Here is a 20,306-nt window from a genome sequence, read left to right as displayed (position 1 = left end):
GGGTGCAACCAACTTTCGTGGCTTACGGTTAAATGCAACCTCTGCACGGAGCATGGAGGACCCGAGGGGTGCAACCAACTTTCGTGGCTTACGATTAAGTGCAACCTCTGCGCGGAGCATGGAGGGCCTGGCCGGCGCAACCAACTTTTGCGGCTTACGATTAAGTAGTAACCCTCTGCGCGGAGCATGGAGGACCCGGGGGGTGGAACCAACTTTCGCGGCTTACGATAGCATCCCTCTGCGCGGAGCATGGAAGGCCCGGATGGCGCGACCAACTTTCGCGGCTTACGATAGCATCCCTCTGCGCGGAGCATGGAAGGCCCGGATGGCGCGACCAACTTTCGCGGCTTACGATAGCATCCCTCTGCTCTGGTGGCAGCGTGATCCCTCTGCGCGGAGCATAGAAGGCCCGGATGGCACGACCAACTTTCGCGGCTTACGATAGCATCCCTCTGCTCTGGTGGCAGCATGATCCCTCTGCTTTCCCTTTACTTGCTTAGAAGCAATTTTGAATTTGTAAATTGGGGATTACGGGTATACACCCTACTCCCCCCTCTGGTGACATGTGCAATGCCTCTGCATGAACATGTTAAGTAAAATATGCAATGTGAAAAAACGATAATGAAAAATGCACGAGACAAAACCGGGAAATTCCCTAGAACCACGTATCCAATTTTATTGATATCATGGCCCCGAACCTCGTTAAAACCCCTGTGAGGAAAAAGAGTATTCGGTCTACAATTTCATCATTTCTGCTGAGTAGCAGTTATACATAGAACTTTTTGAGAGTGTTGATATTCCACGGCCTAGGGAGAGCTCTGCCGTCTGGATCTGACAATATGTATGCTCCGCCACCCAAGACCTCTGTGATGATGAACGGGCCTTCCCAATTAGCTTCAAATTTGCCCACTGCCTTTAACGCATCAGCTCACTTAAGGACTAGGTCGCCCTTGGATAATTTCCTCGCTCTGACCCTCTTGTCATACCCTACCTTGATAATACTCTTGTACTTTGCCGCTCTGACTCGGGCTTCATCCCTCTGTGCTTCCACCAAATCCAACTCTGCTCGGCGGAGTTCGGCATTGTGCTCAGTGTTGTAGGTTGTAATCCGATACGACTCCAACCTTGCCTCCGCTGGTATCACCGCATTAGATCCATACACCAGAGTGAATGGTGCTTCGCCAGTGGCTGTCTTTGGGCTAGTGCGGTAAGCCCAAAGTACAGTGTCCAACTCCTCGACCCACTTGCCTCTACTTTGATTCAGCCTCTTTTTAATCCCTTCGCATATTGTCCTGTTGGCAAACTCCACTTGTCCGTTCGCTTGTGGATGAGCCACCGAGACGAATCGTTGGGTGATGTCCATCCGGTCACAGAAATCCGCAATCCGCTGCCCAGTAAATTGGGTTCCATTGTTCGACACGATGATCCTGGGCACGCCAAATCTGCAACATATATTCCGCCAAATGAAGCGCTCCACAGTCACCTCATCGATTTTCCCCACGGCTTCAGCCTCGACCCACTTAGAGAAGTAGTCCACCGCTACAAGCAGAAAGCATTTGCCCCCTGGTGCCGTGGGCAGCTTCCCGACTATGTCGATACCCCACTTGTCGAATGGACATGCAGCGTACATAACGCCCATAGGTTCCCCTGGAATGTTGATTCTCCCGGCGTGTCTCTGGTAAGCCTCACACTTGCGGATGAACTCTCTGGCGTCTTTGTTGATGTTAGGCCAGTAGAACCCTGCCCGAATGATTTTGCGTACAAGGTCCCGGAATCCCGTGTGACCACCACAGCAACCTGCATGAACTTCGTTTAAAGCAAAGTTAGCTTCCTCTGGAGATAAGCATTTTAGTAAAGGCTGAGTAAAGGATCGTTTGTAGAGTTGGTCATTAAGCAAGCAATAATTTTCGTATCGGGCCCTCTGATTAGATTCTCTGTTCAACCGCTCCCCTGTCTTAAGGAAGTGTATAATTGGAGCCCGCCAGTCGTCTCTGACTTCCACGGAGAAGACCTGTGAAGTCCCCATCTCTCTGGTATCACAAAGTAGAATAATCTCGTCATTCCACGTTTGCTCTACTGCACTGGCCATGCGTGTCAATAAGTCCGCTTTAGTGTTCTCGTCCCGAGAAATCTGTTCAATTTTAAATTCCATGAACCTTTCTTTCATTTCACTGATCTTGCAATGATACGCCTTCATCCGCTGATCTTTGACATTATAGGCCCCTGACAATTGTTGAGCTACTAACTGGGAGTCTGTCTTGATGATGACACATTCGGCCTTGAGTTCCGACAGAATATGCGCCCCTCTGACCACAGCCTCATATTCAGCCTCATTGTTGGACAGCCGGCAGGTGAATTTGATAGCAAATTGATACGTACCGTAACCTGGTGAAGTGATGTACACCCCAATTCCACATCCCTCTTTTGTCACTGACCCATCCACAAAGGCAACCCAAAACTCTGGCGCGGGACGGCGAGTTGTTTCTTGGATGAAATCTGCCAGCGCTTGTGCTTTAATCGTCGTTCTCGGCTCGTATTCCACATCATATTCCCCCAATTCCACAGCCCATTTGACCATTCTTCCCGACAAATCCGGCCGCCCCAACACTTGTCTAAAAGGCAGAGCAGTGCGCACCACTACCCGATGTGACAAAAAATAAGGCCTCAACTTTCTTGCCGTGACCATGACTGCCAAAGCAGCCTTCTCTATTTCTGTGTAATTCAATTCAGGACCCTGGATGATTCGACTGACGAAGTAGATGGGTTTCTGGTGACTTCCCTTTGCTATGTACAGATACAATGTTTCTCCCGGGACCGGCTTGGTCAGAGTCGGGAGCTTCGCTAGATACACTTTGAGATCCTCAAATTCCGCTCGGCATTCTGCTGTCCACAAGAATTTAGTTCCCTTCCTTAGGATTTTGAAAAACGGCATACTGCGCTCTGCCGACCGTGAGATAAACCTGCTCAGAGCAGTGATGCGCCCATTTAGAGTCTGCACTTCCTTGATCCCTCTGGGTGGTGTCATTTCCATGATGGCCTTGGTCAGAGTCGGGAGCTTCGCTAGATACACTTTGAGATCCTCAAATTCCGCTCGGCATTCTGCTGTCCACAAGAATTTAGTTCCCTTCCTTAGGATTTTGAAAAACGGCATACTGCGCTCTGCCGACCGTGAGATAAACCTGCTCAGAGCAGTGATGCGCCCATTTAGAGTCTGCACTTCCTTGATCCCTCTGGGTGGTGTCATTTCCATGATGGCCTTGACCTTCTCCGAGTTGTTTCTTGGATGAAATCTGCCAGCGCTTGTGCTTTAATCGTCGTTCTCGGCTCGTATTCCACATCATATTCCCCCAATTCCACAGCCCATTTGACCATTCTTCCCGACAAATCCGGCCGCCCCAACACTTGTCTAAAAGGCAGAGCAGTGCGCACCACTACCCGATGTGACAAAAAATAAGGCCTCAACTTTCTTGCCGTGACCATGACTGCCAGAGCAGCCTTCTCTATTTCTGTGTAATTCAATTCAGGACCCTGGATGATTCGACTGACGAAGTAGATGGGTTTCTGGTGACTTCCCTTTGCTATGTACAGATACAATGTTTCTCCCGGGACCTTCTTGGTCAGAGTCGGGAGCTTCGCTAGATACACTTTGATATCCTCAAATTCCGCTCGGCATTCTGCTGTCCACAAGAATTTAGTTCCCTTCCTTAGGATTTTGAAAAACGGCATACTGCGCTCTGCCGACCGTGAGATAAACCTGCTCAGAGCAGTGATGCGCCCATTTAGAGTCTGCACTTCCTTGATCCCTCTGGGTGGTGTCATTTCCATGATGGCCTTGACCTTCTCCGCGTTGACCTCGATCCCTGCAGGGGTAACCTTGTAGCCCAAGAATTTCCCTGTTGTGACCCCAAAGGTGCACTTCGCTGGATTCAGCATGAGCTGGTGTTTTCTAACAACGGTGAAGATTTCCTCCAGGTCAGAGACATGGTCCTCCACCTTGGTACTCCGCACGAGCATGTCATCCACATACACTGAGATATTTTTGGAGAGCTGTTCTTTGAAGACTTTTTCCATCATCCGTTGATATGTGGCTCCCGTATTTTTCAATCCAAACGGCATACTCCTCCAGCCGTAAACCCCACAACAGACGGCGAAGGCCGTTTTGGCAATGTCTCCTCTGTTCATTTTAACTTGATGGTATCCCTGATACGCGTCCATCATAGATAGTAAGGCGCATCCCGAAGTAGCATCCACCAGCTGGTCAATCCTCGGCAGAGGATAGTGATCCTTTGGGCAAGCAGCGTTCAAGTCTCTGAAGTCCACACACATCCTCCAAGTATTTGTTTTCTTTGGTACCATCACGGAATTCGAGATCCATTCTGGATATTGCACCTCCTCGATGTGCCCTGCCTCCAGTAATCCTTGGACCTGCTCCCTGATTGCAGCATCCTTCTCGGCCCCAAAATTCCTTGTTCTCTGTTTCACTGGCTTAACTCTAGGGTCCACATTAAGACAGTGCTCTGCCAACCCTCTGTCGATTCCCTTCAAATCAGCGGTACTGAATACGAACACATCTGCATTTCGCCGCAGACAACCAATGAGCTCTTCTCTGACCTGATCACTCATGGAAGACCCGATTTTGGTCTGGAAGCCCTCCTTCCCTGAGAATAACTCGATCATGTTACAAACATCACTTGTAGAAACCAGAGCGGTCTTCTCTGTACTGTCCCTGTCTTTTAATAAATCCACCAATTCCTGACGTTCCTCTGCCAGGGCATGCACTTCGCCCACTTTCCCCATCTTCCGCATATCCGATCCCTCTGTCACTCTTTCCCTTTTCTGCCCCGCTGAGTGTGTAAGCATTTGTACGTGGCAGGCTTTTGATGCTGTTTGATCACCACAAACTTCTCCCACTCCTCCCCCCTCGATGGGGAATTTCATTTTCAAGTGAAACATAGAGATCACCGCCCTGAATGCCATCAGGGCAGGCCGACCGAGTATTACATTGTAGGAGGGCTTTGGCATATCAACCACCAAGAACCGCACCATCCTAGTTTTGCTATTAGCAGCTGTAGTGCCGAGATTTAACGGTAACTCCACATAACCCAAAGGCATGACCATTTCTCCTCCGAACCCAAACAAAGGGGCATTCGTTGGCTCAATATGAACGTCGATTCTCATATTTTGAAGGCACTCCCAATATAAGATATTCACCGCGCTGCCCGAGTCTACGAAGACACGGTGAACGATACATCCGGCAATGTCTGCCATAATAACCAGTGCATCATCGTGCGGGTACATTAGTGTACGTAGATCCTCTGCCCCAAAGGTGATCGTCGGCTCTTCTGCCACGCTTGTAATCTCCATGACCCTTTTAGGATAGTATCCTATTTTTACTGCTCTCCGCAAATCATATGAACTTCTCTCCTATACGGGGGAGGAGGTGCTTGTCTTTCTAGTCCCTCCCTGCGGTTATCCCGATTGTCATCAGGTCTGTGATCCCTATTATTCCCTTGTTCTTGTCGTTGATCCCGGTTATTTCTCTGATCCCTCTGATCCTGCTGATCCCTCTGGTCCCTATGATCCCTCTGATCATTCCGCCTCTGGCCCTCGGTTCCTCTGTCAATGAACTGATCAAGATTTCCCTGACGAACCAGTAGTTCCAACTGGTGTTTAAGATGGCCACAAAATTTGGTATAATGTCCAAAGACATTGTGATACTCGCACAACTTATTGTTGGGCCCCTCCTGCGGTGGCCCATCCCGGTAAGTCCCTAGTGCCCGGAAGAACGGTTGGTTTTTTATCAAATGGAAGATTTCCTCCTGTGGTTTGTTCAAAGGCGTGTACTCAGTAAATCGCGTGACCTCATTCATAGTACGCTGTTGATGGGGCGGCATTTCTCCCTGAGGTGGCAGTACCCTCGGAGGCAACCCTCTGAACGGTGCCCTGTCCTGGTGTCGCTGTCTTTCTGGTTCTTCCTCAGCTCTTTTGGCTTTATATTTATCGTTTTCCGCTTTTCTCGCCATCCTGGCGTCCTCCAACTGTAAATATCCTGGCAACCTGGCCATAATATCGTCAAAATCCTTTGCTGGTCGAATCTGTAGCTCGTCAAAGAAGATCCCCGGCCTGAGCCCTCTGACATAGGCACAATTCTTGATTTGTGATTCCGCCTCTGGCACCTCCAGAGCGGCTAAGTTAAATCTGGCAGTATATTCTCTCAGTGTTTCATTTTGGTCCTGTTTGATATCCATCAGCGACAGAGCTGACTTCCCCACCCTTCGCGAGCTTGCGAACTGACGTAAGAAGCGGGTCTGTAAATCCTCAAAGGAGTTAATAGAATTGGGGGCAAGCGTTCCGAACCATAGCTGAGCTGGTCCAGTGAGAGTAGTGGAGAAGATGCGGCACTTGATGCCCTCAGTGTACATATGCAGTGTGACCAACCCCTCGAACCGATTGAGGTGGACTTCTGGATCAGTGGTGCCATCATAATCCAGAGAAATAGGCTTGTAGCTTCTGGGTAGAGTATCTGCCAGAATATCGTCGGAGAAAGGACTGCGGTTGTTGATGGGATGGAACCTCGACGTTTTGGCCCTTTTATCCTCCTTATGTCTACCATGCTCCCTTCTTTCCTTTGGTGCGTCATGGGCGTGACGCTTGTAAACCTTGTGCCCTGGCTTGCCAGTAGAATATTCCAGCTCCCGTTCCTCTGACCTCTCTACATAGCGTGATTTCTCTGAACGATGGGACCTCTCTACCCTATATGACTTCTCTGCTCTGTTCGATTTCCCTGACCTCTGTCCTCTATCGTCCCTCCGGAATTTATCCCTCAGTGATTCTTCCAGATCCTCCAGCTGGTGTTTCAATTGCGACATCTGGTCCTTCAGTCGCTCTTTCTCCCTCGACCTCTCCTCCTCAAACACGGGGGAGATGGACTGACTATCAGACTAGTCCACCCTCTCCTTCATGACAACGCTATTGAGCCGAGCTCGGCTCCCCTCTGGCCTTCTCTCTTGTGCCCTCTCGGTGGGTAGCTTCTGTAGTTCCCCAATTGCCGCAGCCTGTTTGTTGATTACCGGATGTTTGCCTCCTGAGCTGCAGGGGGTGGGGCCTCAATGCCCTGCAGATTGGTCGCTCCTACCAAGGGAGTTACAGCGGGGGCGGTGGACAACAGGGGAGTCCCCAGTGCCTGACGCACGGCAGAGTAGTGAAGCAGCGCCAGCATCTGTTCCGTCAGCCCAAAGTTGAGTTGCCCACCACCAGATATGGGGACCAATCCTGGCATGTCTGATCCTGGTGTCACCAGAGCAGATCTCTGGAAAGTACCCGTTAACCCTGTCAGCGGAGTGGCTGGGATAGCCGGAAAACCTGGTGGCACAGTGAATGTGGTGTTGCCCTGCAGGCTATTGAACAGTGAGGTAGGCACCTCAGTGGTAAGAGCAGCGGAGTCGAACTTCTTCTCCAAGGTGCAGTGAACATCAGAAGATCCCATGGTACCTACATATAAACAGAGTGAGAAGAAATCCAGACAACAAATGAATAGATCCTCCTTTACTGATTGAAATCCCGATATAAGAAATCCCGAACCCCGGCGCAGAGGCCGCTAAAAGTTCCCCTCAAGATAACTCTATACCCTGGGAAATAAACCCAGGGCATAGATTGAAATAACAGAGCCCGAATAACAGAAGTTTTCCCTGTGAACTCGTATTAAGATCCGACAGAAAGAACAGAGTGTTAAGAGAACCAAAGTAAGAGACCCAAGGATAGACATAAACAGAGTAACCACCAAGAAACTTGTTAGCGCAATACGTTAGGCATGATATATATAAAGAGAATTATGCAAGAAAACGAACATCGTAACCCAAAATTACCACAATCGTACGCTAAAAGAACCACAACACCCAAAAGCAACAGAGTTACCACAACAATTAGCCGGATTATTAACAGAACGCGTTAAACAGGGGATAAAACGAAGATTTATCCGTAAAAACACGGAATGCACCAATGGTTATCACTCTTAAACAAAAAACAGCCGTAAACCCACCACACAAACCCAGCATGACAGAAACAGAGTACCATCCCACAATCCCCTGATAGAGAACGAAGATTAGCCGCAAAAACATGAAAAACGTCGATAATTATCCTCCTTAAGCGAAAAACACCCGCAAATCAACAGTGCAAGCCCAACCGCAAAAGAAGCAGAGTGCTAATCAGCATATTACCGATGCAAAACCCGTAAATCAACATATTACCGATGCAAAAACCCGTAAATCAACAGAACAAGCTCAACACAACCAAAAACAGAGTATTATCCCACAATCCACCGATATAAACATCAGATCTGTAAGTAAAACCCCAACTCTATGAAGAAACCCCGCATTCGCCCACCATAAAACCAATCAATCGGTAAATAAACACAAATTCCCCCAATTCACGATTTACAACCTTCACCACCTTTCCCCATGCATGAAAAACATAACTAGACACAGATCGCAGAAGATTAAAAACATATCAGCCCGAAAAACGTAATTAACGGATCGAATTCATCTGGGTGCCCGAATTATCGGCTCAAACGGTACCGACACACGCAAACCCGATTGTAATTTCAGATCTGCGCGCGCCGGCGACCACAAACTCACATCCTAACTCAGTTACTTTCCCACAGACGGCGCAAGTTGGTGAATCAAGGAACCAACACCTAATCTAAAAGGCGATAAACATAGACTATACCTAGTATGAATGATCGGAGAAGGCAAAGTAAACATTCGGAGAGCTTAGAACCAAGGAAAAGTAGCTGTTGTATTGAAAATAAGAGATAACGTAAATACAATGCACGAGCTCAGGACCTATTTATAGATTACATAGGAGGGAAAAGTAGTAAAATCAAGGCTACGGCATGCACTTGGCGTGGTCGAGGGACATGATGGTAATTTCGTCTTCACCCGGGAAATCTCCCGCGTTTCTGGCGGTTCCGCTGATGAAGACCGTTCCTCTGGCGAAGGCTGCTTTTCTGGCCAAGGTGACTTCTCTGGTGAAGGTGACTTCTCTGGCGAAGGTGACTTCTCTGGCGAATGTGACTTCTCTGGCGAAGGTGACTTCCTCTGCCATATTCATTCCACTGGTGGAGCCGGTTCTTCTGATTTACATCATTTCCCTACTCTGCACATATCACTCCTCATCAATTAGTCTCTGTGGAATACGTCCTTGCTTGCTACTGTACACAATTGCACCCGTACACTTGCGGCGTGTTAAATAAAATAGCGAACAAGTTTTTGGCGCCGTTGCCAGGGACTGATTTTTATCAGTACTATCTGTAGATTGTTTGAGACTAATCTGGATTTTTTTTTGTTATTTTTATTTATGTTCGTTATTTTTCTTTTGGTTCTTATTTTTGGTTCTGGAGTTTTTCCAGGTAGTGCATGAGCAGCTATGGAGATTTTTGATAGCATGGGCACTACATGCTATCAATGGATAGCCGAGAGGGTATATTTGAATAATGTTGCTGCCACCACAAGTTCTGATTCGGTTACTTTGTTAGCCACTCAAATCGCTGCATTGACTTCTAAGATAAATTCTTTGATTATTGCTAAGATGGAGTCAGCTGTGAAAAATCCGATGATGATGGAAGAGGCAAATTTTGTCAGCAATTGGAATTTTAGGAATTTTCAGCAGGGTGGATTTCAAAGAGGGCAGCAGGGAAACAATCAGAGTTGGCAACAACTCTATCATGAAGGGTGCCCGAATAACGCGCTTCAGGCTCCACCAGGCTTCTCTGTCACCAATGAAGTCATCAATGAGGAGAAGAAGCCTAATTTGGAAGAGCTGCTGATGAAATTTATCTCCAAGTCGGATGAGAGGATGGAGAAACTTGAGTCTACCACTGCTGCTTTAGGAACTCAGATGAAGGTATTTGAGACTTAGATGACTCAAATGACCACTGCTATTACCAATCTATATCAGTCGGGCCAATTCTCAAGCAATACCGTGGTGAGTCCAAAATAGCAGTGTATGACCATTGAGCTCGAAAGTGATACATCATATGAAGAGCCTCAAGCGATGGAAGAAGAGCAAGAAGTTTTGAAAGTTGAGATGAGCTTTAGGGATGAAAAGTTTAAAAGTATTGAAGAGCGCAATGTCCTAAATGTAGTCGACACTTGCATCGACCAAGGGAAATCATTGAAGGCTTGTCTCTTTAGCTTTTATCTAACTCCATCTTTTGATTTTAATTTTGATTCATCTGATGAACACTTTTTGGAGTGTGGTAGTACTTTTGATTGTTCACAGGATGGCCATAGTTTTCAAGAAATTTTGAAGGTTGGAAAACCACCTTATCATTGGTTCGCAACAGATTATGTACTCAAATTTGATGAAAAGTGGCCACCACCTACACCTGCTAGATCGTCGAGCTAACAACGTTAAAAATAGCGCTTATTGGGAGGCAACCCAATCTTGGTTAGTTCGTTTCTTTTTGTTTGTTAGTTTGTTTTTGTGCCCCATAAATCCTTTTCAAACTTATTCTCCTTAATGGTGAATAAGTTTGGGGGGATGTGTCTTCGTGGGTGCACTTTTTGTTTTGGTTGTTCTTGTTTGTTTTGTTGTTGAGTTTTCTTAGTCTTGCTTTGGTGGTTTCTTTGTGATGTACCTTGATGATGATGTGAGTTGTGTAGAGTTTTGTTAGATAATTGGCTTATGATGATTTCTGCTTTAAAATTGTGAAATTGCATGCATTTGTGTTGATATTGTTGTGATTGAGCATGATTGATGAATGATAAGCGTGGTCTCTATGTGTTTGCAATCAATGAAATAAGCTGTGAGGATTTGAACCTTGACTGTCATTATTTTTACAGTCTTATTTCTGTTTCTTGAGTGATTGTTCGAGCTTGCATGTGTCTCACTAGAACTTGTCTTGGTTTATCCCTCGAGGCCACATAGTGTGCTTAATAACTTTGAGATGATAGAAGGTCGTCTTTGCTAGCCTATATATCTCATATTTGTCCTATTACTATATATGATCCTAGTTCACCCCTTTGAGCCTTTTATTTTCCATTTTATTTGGCTTAGCCGTGGGTGGGAGCTTGGAGATTGTTGTTATGGGGTAGTTGGTTTGTGGAGATGTGTGTTTATGGATTATGTACTTTGATCTTGATTGAAAAAATCCTAGTACCCTACAAGTCGTTGAAAAAAAAAAGAAAAAAAAGGAAAAGAAAGAGAGAAAAAAGAAAAGAAAAGAAAAGAGAGAAAAGAATTGAAAAAAATGGGCACATAGGATGCTTTAGAAAGTCATAATATCATGAGAATTAATTATTGTGTTGTGATGGATTTTGTATCGGAAATTTGGTTTTTGTGATAGGTGGATGATTGTTGAGTTAGAGTGTTATAAGGTTGGTGATTGTGCTACATTGAGAATTATATTTTAGTCACTTAGCCAAATATATCCTACCCTACCAAAGAGCCTACGTTACAACCTTCAAAAAAGACCTTTTTGATCTTGGTTATAGGAGCACACGTGTAGTGGTGGAGAGGTGAGACGATCGATAAGCCTATGGTTGAGCATTTGTCTTGCTTGAACTGAGCGTATACACGTCCATGATCTTGATTGATACACTTGAGAGTTGAGAGTTCTTAAATTCTTTATCTTTTGGTGAGGACTGCAAGTCATTGAGACCATAATTTGAAGTTCGTCATGAGTGTGATATCTTGATGATAGGAGATACAAATGCATGTTGATTTTTTGTTGACAAATCTGAAGCCACAATGTTATCCACTTTTCTCTGCGCTCTTGTTGATTCATTCTAGATTCATTCGGGCCGCGTGACAGCACAGATTTTGCGCGATTTTTCTATTATTTCAGCTATTTTTCGATCCTACACGGTTTTGACCTATATTTTGATACCTATGGCATATAAATACTCCCCAGAAACATATTGAAAGGAGCTTTTATCACCATCTATCATTTTTTACTTTTCCTGAGAGCTGTGAGAGACGGAGCAAGAACAGGATTGAAGATCTTCAACTTTACTGCGGTTTTTCATTGTTGAATGCTTATTTGTATTTTTGAGATATTGATTTCTAGTCATACGTCTATGTATGGCTAGAATTCTTTTTTCCAGGGTTTAGGGAGTAGACATGATTTAAATTTCTAATTGTTTGATTCAATTATTTGAGACTGTTTTCCCTTTTTATGTTCTTGTTACAATTGTTTGCTTTATTGATTGGCCACCAATTTAGCATAATCATAGGTTTTAATTTGATATCGGGAGATGATAATTATTACCTGAATTAAGAACATAGAACTCATATATTTAATTCTAAAGGGAATTGATATTTGTGTGGGCGTTAATCCTATGAGCTTTTAGGAGTTGCATGTTAGAAGTGCGATCCGGGGACGGTAGCCTTGCATGTAATCAACGGTTTGTATGCCACGGGAGTGGTTATAGACTAGTTTTGAGATTGCCTTAGGAATCGTCTTATTAATTGAATTGAACATGTTAATTAGGAGAATCTGTTGAAACATTTACCTTGGGAATTCTACTCTTATCTGTTTCTTTGTTTCCCAGCTTGATTTATTTGTTTTCTATTACTTATTTATTTTGTTCTTTACAACAAAAACTCTCAATTTCGTTTGTCCAGATCGAGTATAATAATTTAGGATAGGCATTGATAATAATTAGTCTCTGTGGAATACGACCTTGCTTGCTACTGTACACAATTGCACCCGTACACTTGCGGCGTGTTAAATAAAATAGCGAACACGTAGACAACGAAATATGCACTTGAATAGAGTAATTTGATTCATTGTTTTGATTAGAGAGTGAATGACATGGTATACCGGCCTTCATGTCAATAGTAATTTAGAATTTTTTCTTGTAGATGTCAAAAATCAGAAAAAATGATAAGTTCGTGTATTTGTGGGCTAAAAATAAAAATCATGTTAAATTTCAGAAAATATAAAAAGTTCGTGTATTTACAGGCTAATAACCCGAAAAGATAAATTACTAAGAATTCAACACTAACGGTATGATCTAAATGACGAAAAAAAACTTTTATAAGACAAAGCTCGGTAAATAAATACTACCTTATAATATGGTTCATCATAGCAACAGTATTAAATGCAATCTATCCCCACAATATCTAACCAAAATAATATATATATATATATATATATATATATATAGGGGGCGGTTATTCAATAAACCACCCTTATTTTAAGAATTACGAACCAGCAAAAATGCATGAATTTTATGTATAACACGCATGAATAAACTGTATAAAGGCATGAATTGCGAAAAATAATTTTTTGCTACCTTTGGGATTCAAACTCAGGACCATGAATTTATTCAACAAGGTGATGAATCAACCGTAGATCTTGATGATCTAAGGGCTGAAAATGGTCCTAATTTATATTTTAAGAAGCGTTCTTATTTTAGCCTTCCCCTATATATATATATATATAGGGTGTGGTTCTAGAGAGAACTACATTATTTGTGAGAACGGGAGAACCATCAAATCTAATGCATCCACTGTAAAAATTAATGCATTCGCTGTTAAAATTAATGCACTAAAAAAATTAAAAAAAAATGCTCCCTTCAGGATTCGAACCCAGGATCTGCATTCATCCAACAAGATGATGCATCCACCGTAGATCTTGATGATCGAATGGCTGAAAATGGTTCTCCGGTCTTCTTTTATTTATGGTTCTTTCTTGAACCTCTCCATATATATATATATATATATATATATATATATATATATATATGAATAGGTTCTAATAAAAACCTCTGTTAAAATAAGAACTAGGAACCTAATCTTGACCTTTTAAATATTAGATCTAATGGTTAGGATTTAGTCAACAAAAGAAACTGTGCATCTATTATATTTTACTGTGCACTTAAAAAATATGCAATTTATGCAATTGAAACCAACAATGCAAAATACTCAAGCAAATCGAAATTGTGCATCTATGCAATTGAAACCGTGCATCTATGCAATCGAAATTGTGCATCTGTAGTTTAATCTCAACCCTCTATTTTATTTAAATCAATGACTTTAAATTGGTTCCTAGTTTTCATCTTAAGAGGGGTTTTTATATTAACCCTACCCTATATATATATATATATATATATATATATATATATATATATATATAGGGGAGGGCTACAGTGAAAACACTTCTTAAAATATAAATATAAACATTTTTTATTGTACGAATTTTATCCAACAGGGTTACGAATTCATCCAACAGAGTTACGAATTGCGAAAATTAAATTTTTATTACATTTGGGATTCGAACTCAGGACCACGAATTCATCCAACAGAGTTACGAATCAACCGTAGATCTTGATGATCTAAGGGCTGAAAATCATTTATATTTTATACACTTAAGAGTGTTTTTATTCTAGTCCTCCCCCTATATATATATATATATACAAAAAAAAAAAAAAAAAATAGGTCCCCAAAAATTTGGGGTCTATGCGGGAGCATATTGAGCATTGACATGATCTTCTGAAAATCTCACGTACTGATACGTATAATACTATTAATAATATTTACTATTTTTTTAAGAACAATAATTCCTCTGTCCCACCGAAAGTGAGTTGTATTTCGTTTTACGCCATCCCAAAGAAAGTAAGTCGTTTCCTTTTTTTGATAATGATTAGGAAATTTAAGACTATATTAATAAAATTAATTACACCATTAGTTTTCTTAATCACCCTAATTATTATTCATCCCTGAAATATTTTTGAAATTATTTTTAAATTTTTAATTACACATATAATTTAAATATATTTAATACACTAAGCAATAACTTCTTAAATCCTATGCTCAAAAGAACTGCCTCACTTATGATGGGACGGAGGGAGTAATATTTACTTTTTAATTTAGCCGAAATTCAAAATTGGATTGTAAAATTAAATAAAAAATATAGTGATTAATTTAGCCGATAATTTTTTTATATACAATTTTTTTATTTGATAATCTATTATTTTAGAAAATCTATTAATTTATTATTTTTATTAGATATTTATCTATAAGCTGTATCTATAGCTATAGATATATATATCACATAGATTAAGTGTAATATCTAATGAATTAATATATTCTTATAAATATATAATATGTAAAATAATCTTAAAATAAAATATGTAATAGGGGTTTCGATCAATTCACAAGTTGTGTCTTACGATGCATTTGGCTCTTTTTCTATTAGTATATAGATTATTTACGGGCTACTATCACTGACCTTATAATATATGGCAAAGAAACTCATGTTTGTGCAATTATTCAAACCTCGATATAAAAAATTAGTAAGAAATAGACCAATTAAGGCAAATTATCCCATGCGACGGGTCGGATCTGTGTTTGACCCGGCCCGGATAGAAAACTATATTAAACACTTGACAATTGAAAACAAATAGAAAGCTGTGGTGTAGCGGTAGCTCCTGCGCTCTAAAGCATTGTGTGTGTCCCTCTGAGGTTGCAGGTTCGAATCCCGTGTAGGGTCGATTTATGCAATTTTTTTTGTTCCTTTCTCTTTGCGTTTTTTGATGGTTTTTTTTTCATTTTTTTTTCCAGTTTTTTCTTTTCATTTTCCTTTCTTTGCGTTTCTACTATTTATTAAAAATTAAAAATTTGGGTTTTTTTATATTTCTTTTTCTTTCTTTTCATTTTTTACTGTTTCTTTTTACAATATTTTTTATTTTATTGATTATTGTTCGACTTATTTGATAAAGTAATCATTGATACGAACAAATTTAATATTTCTGAATTATTACATTTATTTAGTATAATGTTTATTTGTATTTATAAGAACATTTATTTTTAGTTATTTTCTCAAGTAATTATTTTTGTAAACAAAAGTAATTATTATTACAATGAAATGTAATATTTCTAAATTATTACATTTGTTCACGATAATTTTTACTTTTATTTTTGAGAATTTATTCTTTTAGTTATTTAACCAAATAATAATTATTGTAATAAAAAGTAATTGTTGATATGTATAAAAGTAATGTTATTTTTACTCGTTAGTACTTGTAATTTTGTATATTTGGTCAAGTAATCATTGTCGTAATAAAAAGTAATTATTGATGTACGGGATGAAAAGTAAAGTTTTATAAACGTTAAATTTCTTCATGTCAATAATTAATTTTATTATAATAATAACTATTTTGAATAACCTAGAAATAAATACTAGAATAAAATAAAAAATAATCAAATAATTATTGAAGTAATCATTGTCGTAAGGAAAAGTAATTATTGATATGATGGAAAGTAATGTTTCTAAATTATTACATTTGTTCGCGATAATTGTTATTTTTATTCATAAAAGCAAATGTATATCTTATATTTATTAAAAGTAAATACTCTAATAAGGATTCAAGATTTAGTGTTTAGGGTTTAGTTTTCAACGCTTAGGGTTTAGAAAAATATATAATACTTTGTATTGAATGAAGTTAAATATTTATATTACCATAAGTATACATTTTTTAGAACAAATGTATATATTATGCTTATTAAAAGTAAATATTCCTACTAGAGTTCAAGATTAAGTGTTTAGGGTTTAGGGTTTAGTTTTCACGGTTTAGGGCTTAGAAAATATAATACTTTGTATTGACTGAAGGTAATTACTTATATTAACATAAGTATATATTTTTGTTAACAAATGAATATATTATGCTTATTAAAAGTAAATATTCCTATTAGGGTTAAGATTTAGTGTTCAGGATTTAATGTTTAATGTCAGGGTTTACGAGTTAAAAAATTTACTACTTTATATCGAATGAATGTAAATGCTTATATTAACATAAGTATACATTTATGCTAACAAATGTATATTTTATACCTATTAAAAGTAACTATTATCTTAATAAAAAATAATTATACATATGAAGAAATGTAACACTTTAAAATTATTACTTTTTTCACGGAAAATTGTTATTTTTACTCACGAAAATCTATAATTTTAATTATTTTGTTAAGTCTTTATAGTCGTAAGAAAAAATAACCAAAAAAACCTAAAATAAGAAACTGAAAAAAAAAAACGAAACATGCAAACAGCTGAAAAAAAAAAAGCAAAAGAATTAACAAACAAAAAACCAAAAAAAAACGAAAAAGGAAGAAAAAAGAACCAAATAAACCACAAACATTGGGGCAAGGGGGATTCAAGCCCTTTAGGAGAAGAAGGAGGCGCAACATAACCATCACACCAAAAGACATTTATGATTTTGTTCATTGAAAGTTTTTATATAACCGTTGATGTGGGTCGGGTTGGATAAAACCCGTCGCATCCCATGCGACCGCCGCACAGGAGACCAACTGACCAATTAAAAGGCCAAATTTCGTGCTAAACAATAAAACGGATCCCTAAGATTCAACATATGTCAAATAACACAATTATGAACTTTTTTTTAGAGGAACCCAATTATGAACATAATAATGAATTTCATGGATTCTTCATTCTTGCGGAAAACTACAATTCATGTTGCGTTTTCTTCGATGAAAAAGAGTTGGAATACAAATATTTTCCCTCATGCATTCACTCTTTTTACATGTTTTTCTTGTTGGAAAATTTTCTCCAAACAAGATGAAAGATTTTCTCGCTCATTGTGTCTTAATCTCTATATTACAGATACATAAAATACACAAGTCTAAGAAATATTTCTCAAATATTAGCGGAACAAAGTAGTACCAAAACTAGCTTGGTTATGTCGCAAGAATGATTCTATAATTGCATTTAAATTTTCTATTACGTACTGCATATTACAACATGGAGATTTTTGTCATTACAAGGGTATGATTTTTTGACCGAACAACTGATAACAGATAGCTACAGGAATAGAATTGATGTTCATTCTTAGACTTGAAAAATCATATGCACACAATTAAACATGGCTATTTAAAAATTAAACCAACAAAATTAAATGCGATGGGTGGCTCGCTTCAGATTTCTGTCTTGGATGCATCCAGTCATCATGATCAATTATATAGTGTTTTCTTTGGACAATAGTCTAATGTTTATATGTCTGACCTACAGTATTCTACTGTTGTACATATATATTCTCAATTTTTTATTTTCGAGGAAAATATATATTCTCAAATTTTAAACTGGTCATATTCTTTACTTCTATCTATGAAATTTTTATTGTATCAAGGCCTATGGTTATGGACCAATGAAGAATAAGATGGATGACCCTCGGCCCTTTTATGTAGATTGGACTGAAATATATGGTAAAGATAGTGCCACACTTGAATACATGTACTTATTTTTAATTTTTTTGAGTATATAAATATTTGTGTAGAATATTTCTACATATATATAGTAGTATTTCTACAGCTGTATAATTTTGCAAACATTACTTTTTATTTCAAACAACAATTTTACAAATATTTGATTATAGTTTTGTGACTGTTGGGAATTTCATGCGAATATCTATAAAAATAATTAAATAAGAAAGTAAAAATAAATAGAAAAAAAGAGAACACAATGAATTTGTGAATTTTGTTAATGTAAAGAATAAATGTAGTAGATTTCTAGCCGAACTTTGGACCGGCCGGTATCAACATTTCTCACCAGGGGAGATGGCAAAACTTCCATTCAAGATGGAGTTGATGAATGGAAATCCTCGTGCTATCTTTTACCGCCTACGTGCCCTTTACGCCCAGTCATTCCGAAGAACACTTGCCCCCCGTGTTACCGCGGCTACTGGCACGGAGTTAGCCGGGGCTTCTTAGGTTCCTTCCTCCCGCGCCCGCCGCCTGGCCCGCGTTATAGGGGAAGATTAGCAAAGCGGGAAAAGACAGAGGGAGAGGGAGCATCATCTTATTCTCTTCGCGAGAACTTTCGGATCGGAGAAGCATTCGGAACGGGCTCCGCGTTCATTTCGTTGGCAGAAAGGATCCATAAACTCGGTAATCCCTTTGGCTGTCTCTTGAAAAATGGAGTGTCAGCCTAAATTTGAATCTCTTTGAACTAGGTTGCTTAGACGATCTTCTTTAGCTTTCGAAAAGCAACCTCACCCCGAAGCCGTAGTCAATAAGTGCACGAGGCGAGGCGATCAATAGAAGGCACTAGGAAGGGTCTTTTGCCGGTTTTCATGGAAGTTTCTACAGAAAGACCCTTGGTTCTAGCAAACGGATCACAATTACAGGTAGGGATGTCAATCGGGCCAACCCATTCGGTTTCGGGTTATCTTCGGTTCGGGCTAGTCGGTTTTTTTATTTTTCGGGCTAAAATTTTTTGACCCTAACCCTAACCCACTCGGTTTCGGGCTAGCCAGTTTGGGCCCACAAATTTATGATTTTTTTATATGTATAATTTTTTTATATGGATAATCATATTATTGTAATAAAAATATGTCGTGCTTTTTAAATCAAAATATTTCGCCTTATTTTAGATACAAAAATTAGTGTTATTTTAATGTAAATGTACATAATATCTAATTTTAACTTTGTTTCCAATAAAAATTGTATATAGATATAACATAAATTACTATCTTTCTTTGACTTTTATATCATAAATATTTATTATTGATCGTTAGAAAAAATAAAAACATATTATAGAAGCTTCAAAATGTTAATATCAAATTAAAAAGTAAAGTATTAAAGTTTAGAAATCAATTATTAAGAAAGTGTTCGGTTAATCGGGCCAACCCACTCGGTTTTCGGCCAACCCTATCGGGCTCGGGCTATTTTCGGTTCGGGCCATTCGGGCTAAATTTTTTTCGGGCTTAAAATTTTCAGCCCTAACCCACCTTTTTATCGGTCTATTCGGGTCGACCCGTCGATTTCAGGCTTTTTTGACATCTCTAATTACAGGTACCTGGGAGCATATCTCAATTGGTCCCTCCCCCATCTTTAGGGAATAGTTGAAGCTGAAAGGGGGAAAAGTTAAATCCTAGAGATAGCCGAAAAGGAAAAATGAAAGATGATACTTACAGATCTAATTCTTCCTACAAGGGCAGAAAAGCAGGTTCTTTAAACTATTACAGATTCAAAAATAAAGAGAAAAGAAAAAAAAAGGCGGTGAATTTGAATTGAGACATGCACGTGTATGTAAATTATAAATGGGTTCGGTCATTGATTTACATGTTTGAATAATAAGGCACAAATTCTATAACCTGATTACTTTAAAACAAAATCTTATTTTATGTTAATCAAAATAATTAAAATTTATTTTTATTTTTTGTAAAATATATTATTAAATTGTGATTTTATTAAAAAAGAAAAGAAAAAAACCTAAGAACACCCTTGAAAGCACATGAGGAGCAGACTAAGGGCCGAGCCTCATTAAAACCTTTCTACGGAAAACCCAG

At 39.5% G+C, this 20,306-nt stretch overlaps 1 protein-coding gene across 1 annotated transcript; it reads right to left on the bottom strand.

Moving 5' to 3' along the window:
• Positions 1-928: 928 nt before the first annotated feature.
• LOC131025866 (uncharacterized) lies at positions 929-2,932 on the bottom strand. Its single transcript, XM_057955652.1, has 2 exons — positions 1,798-2,932; positions 929-1,740 (listed from the first exon to the last, which is right to left on the bottom strand). Exons 1-2 carry the CDS (start codon positions 2,930-2,932, stop codon positions 929-931), a joined length of 1,947 nt encoding a protein of 648 aa, XP_057811635.1.
• Between the last annotated feature and the right edge of the window lie 17,374 nt (positions 2,933-20,306).

This window comes from Salvia miltiorrhiza, chromosome 5 (genome assembly GCF_028751815.1).
Source record: "Salvia miltiorrhiza cultivar Shanhuang (shh) chromosome 5, IMPLAD_Smil_shh, whole genome shotgun sequence".
In the NCBI taxonomy this organism is placed as follows: Eukaryota; Viridiplantae; Streptophyta; class Magnoliopsida; order Lamiales; family Lamiaceae; genus Salvia; species Salvia miltiorrhiza.
The sequence above is the reverse complement of the archived record's forward strand: the minus strand, read 5'-3'. Positions and strand labels throughout refer to the sequence as shown.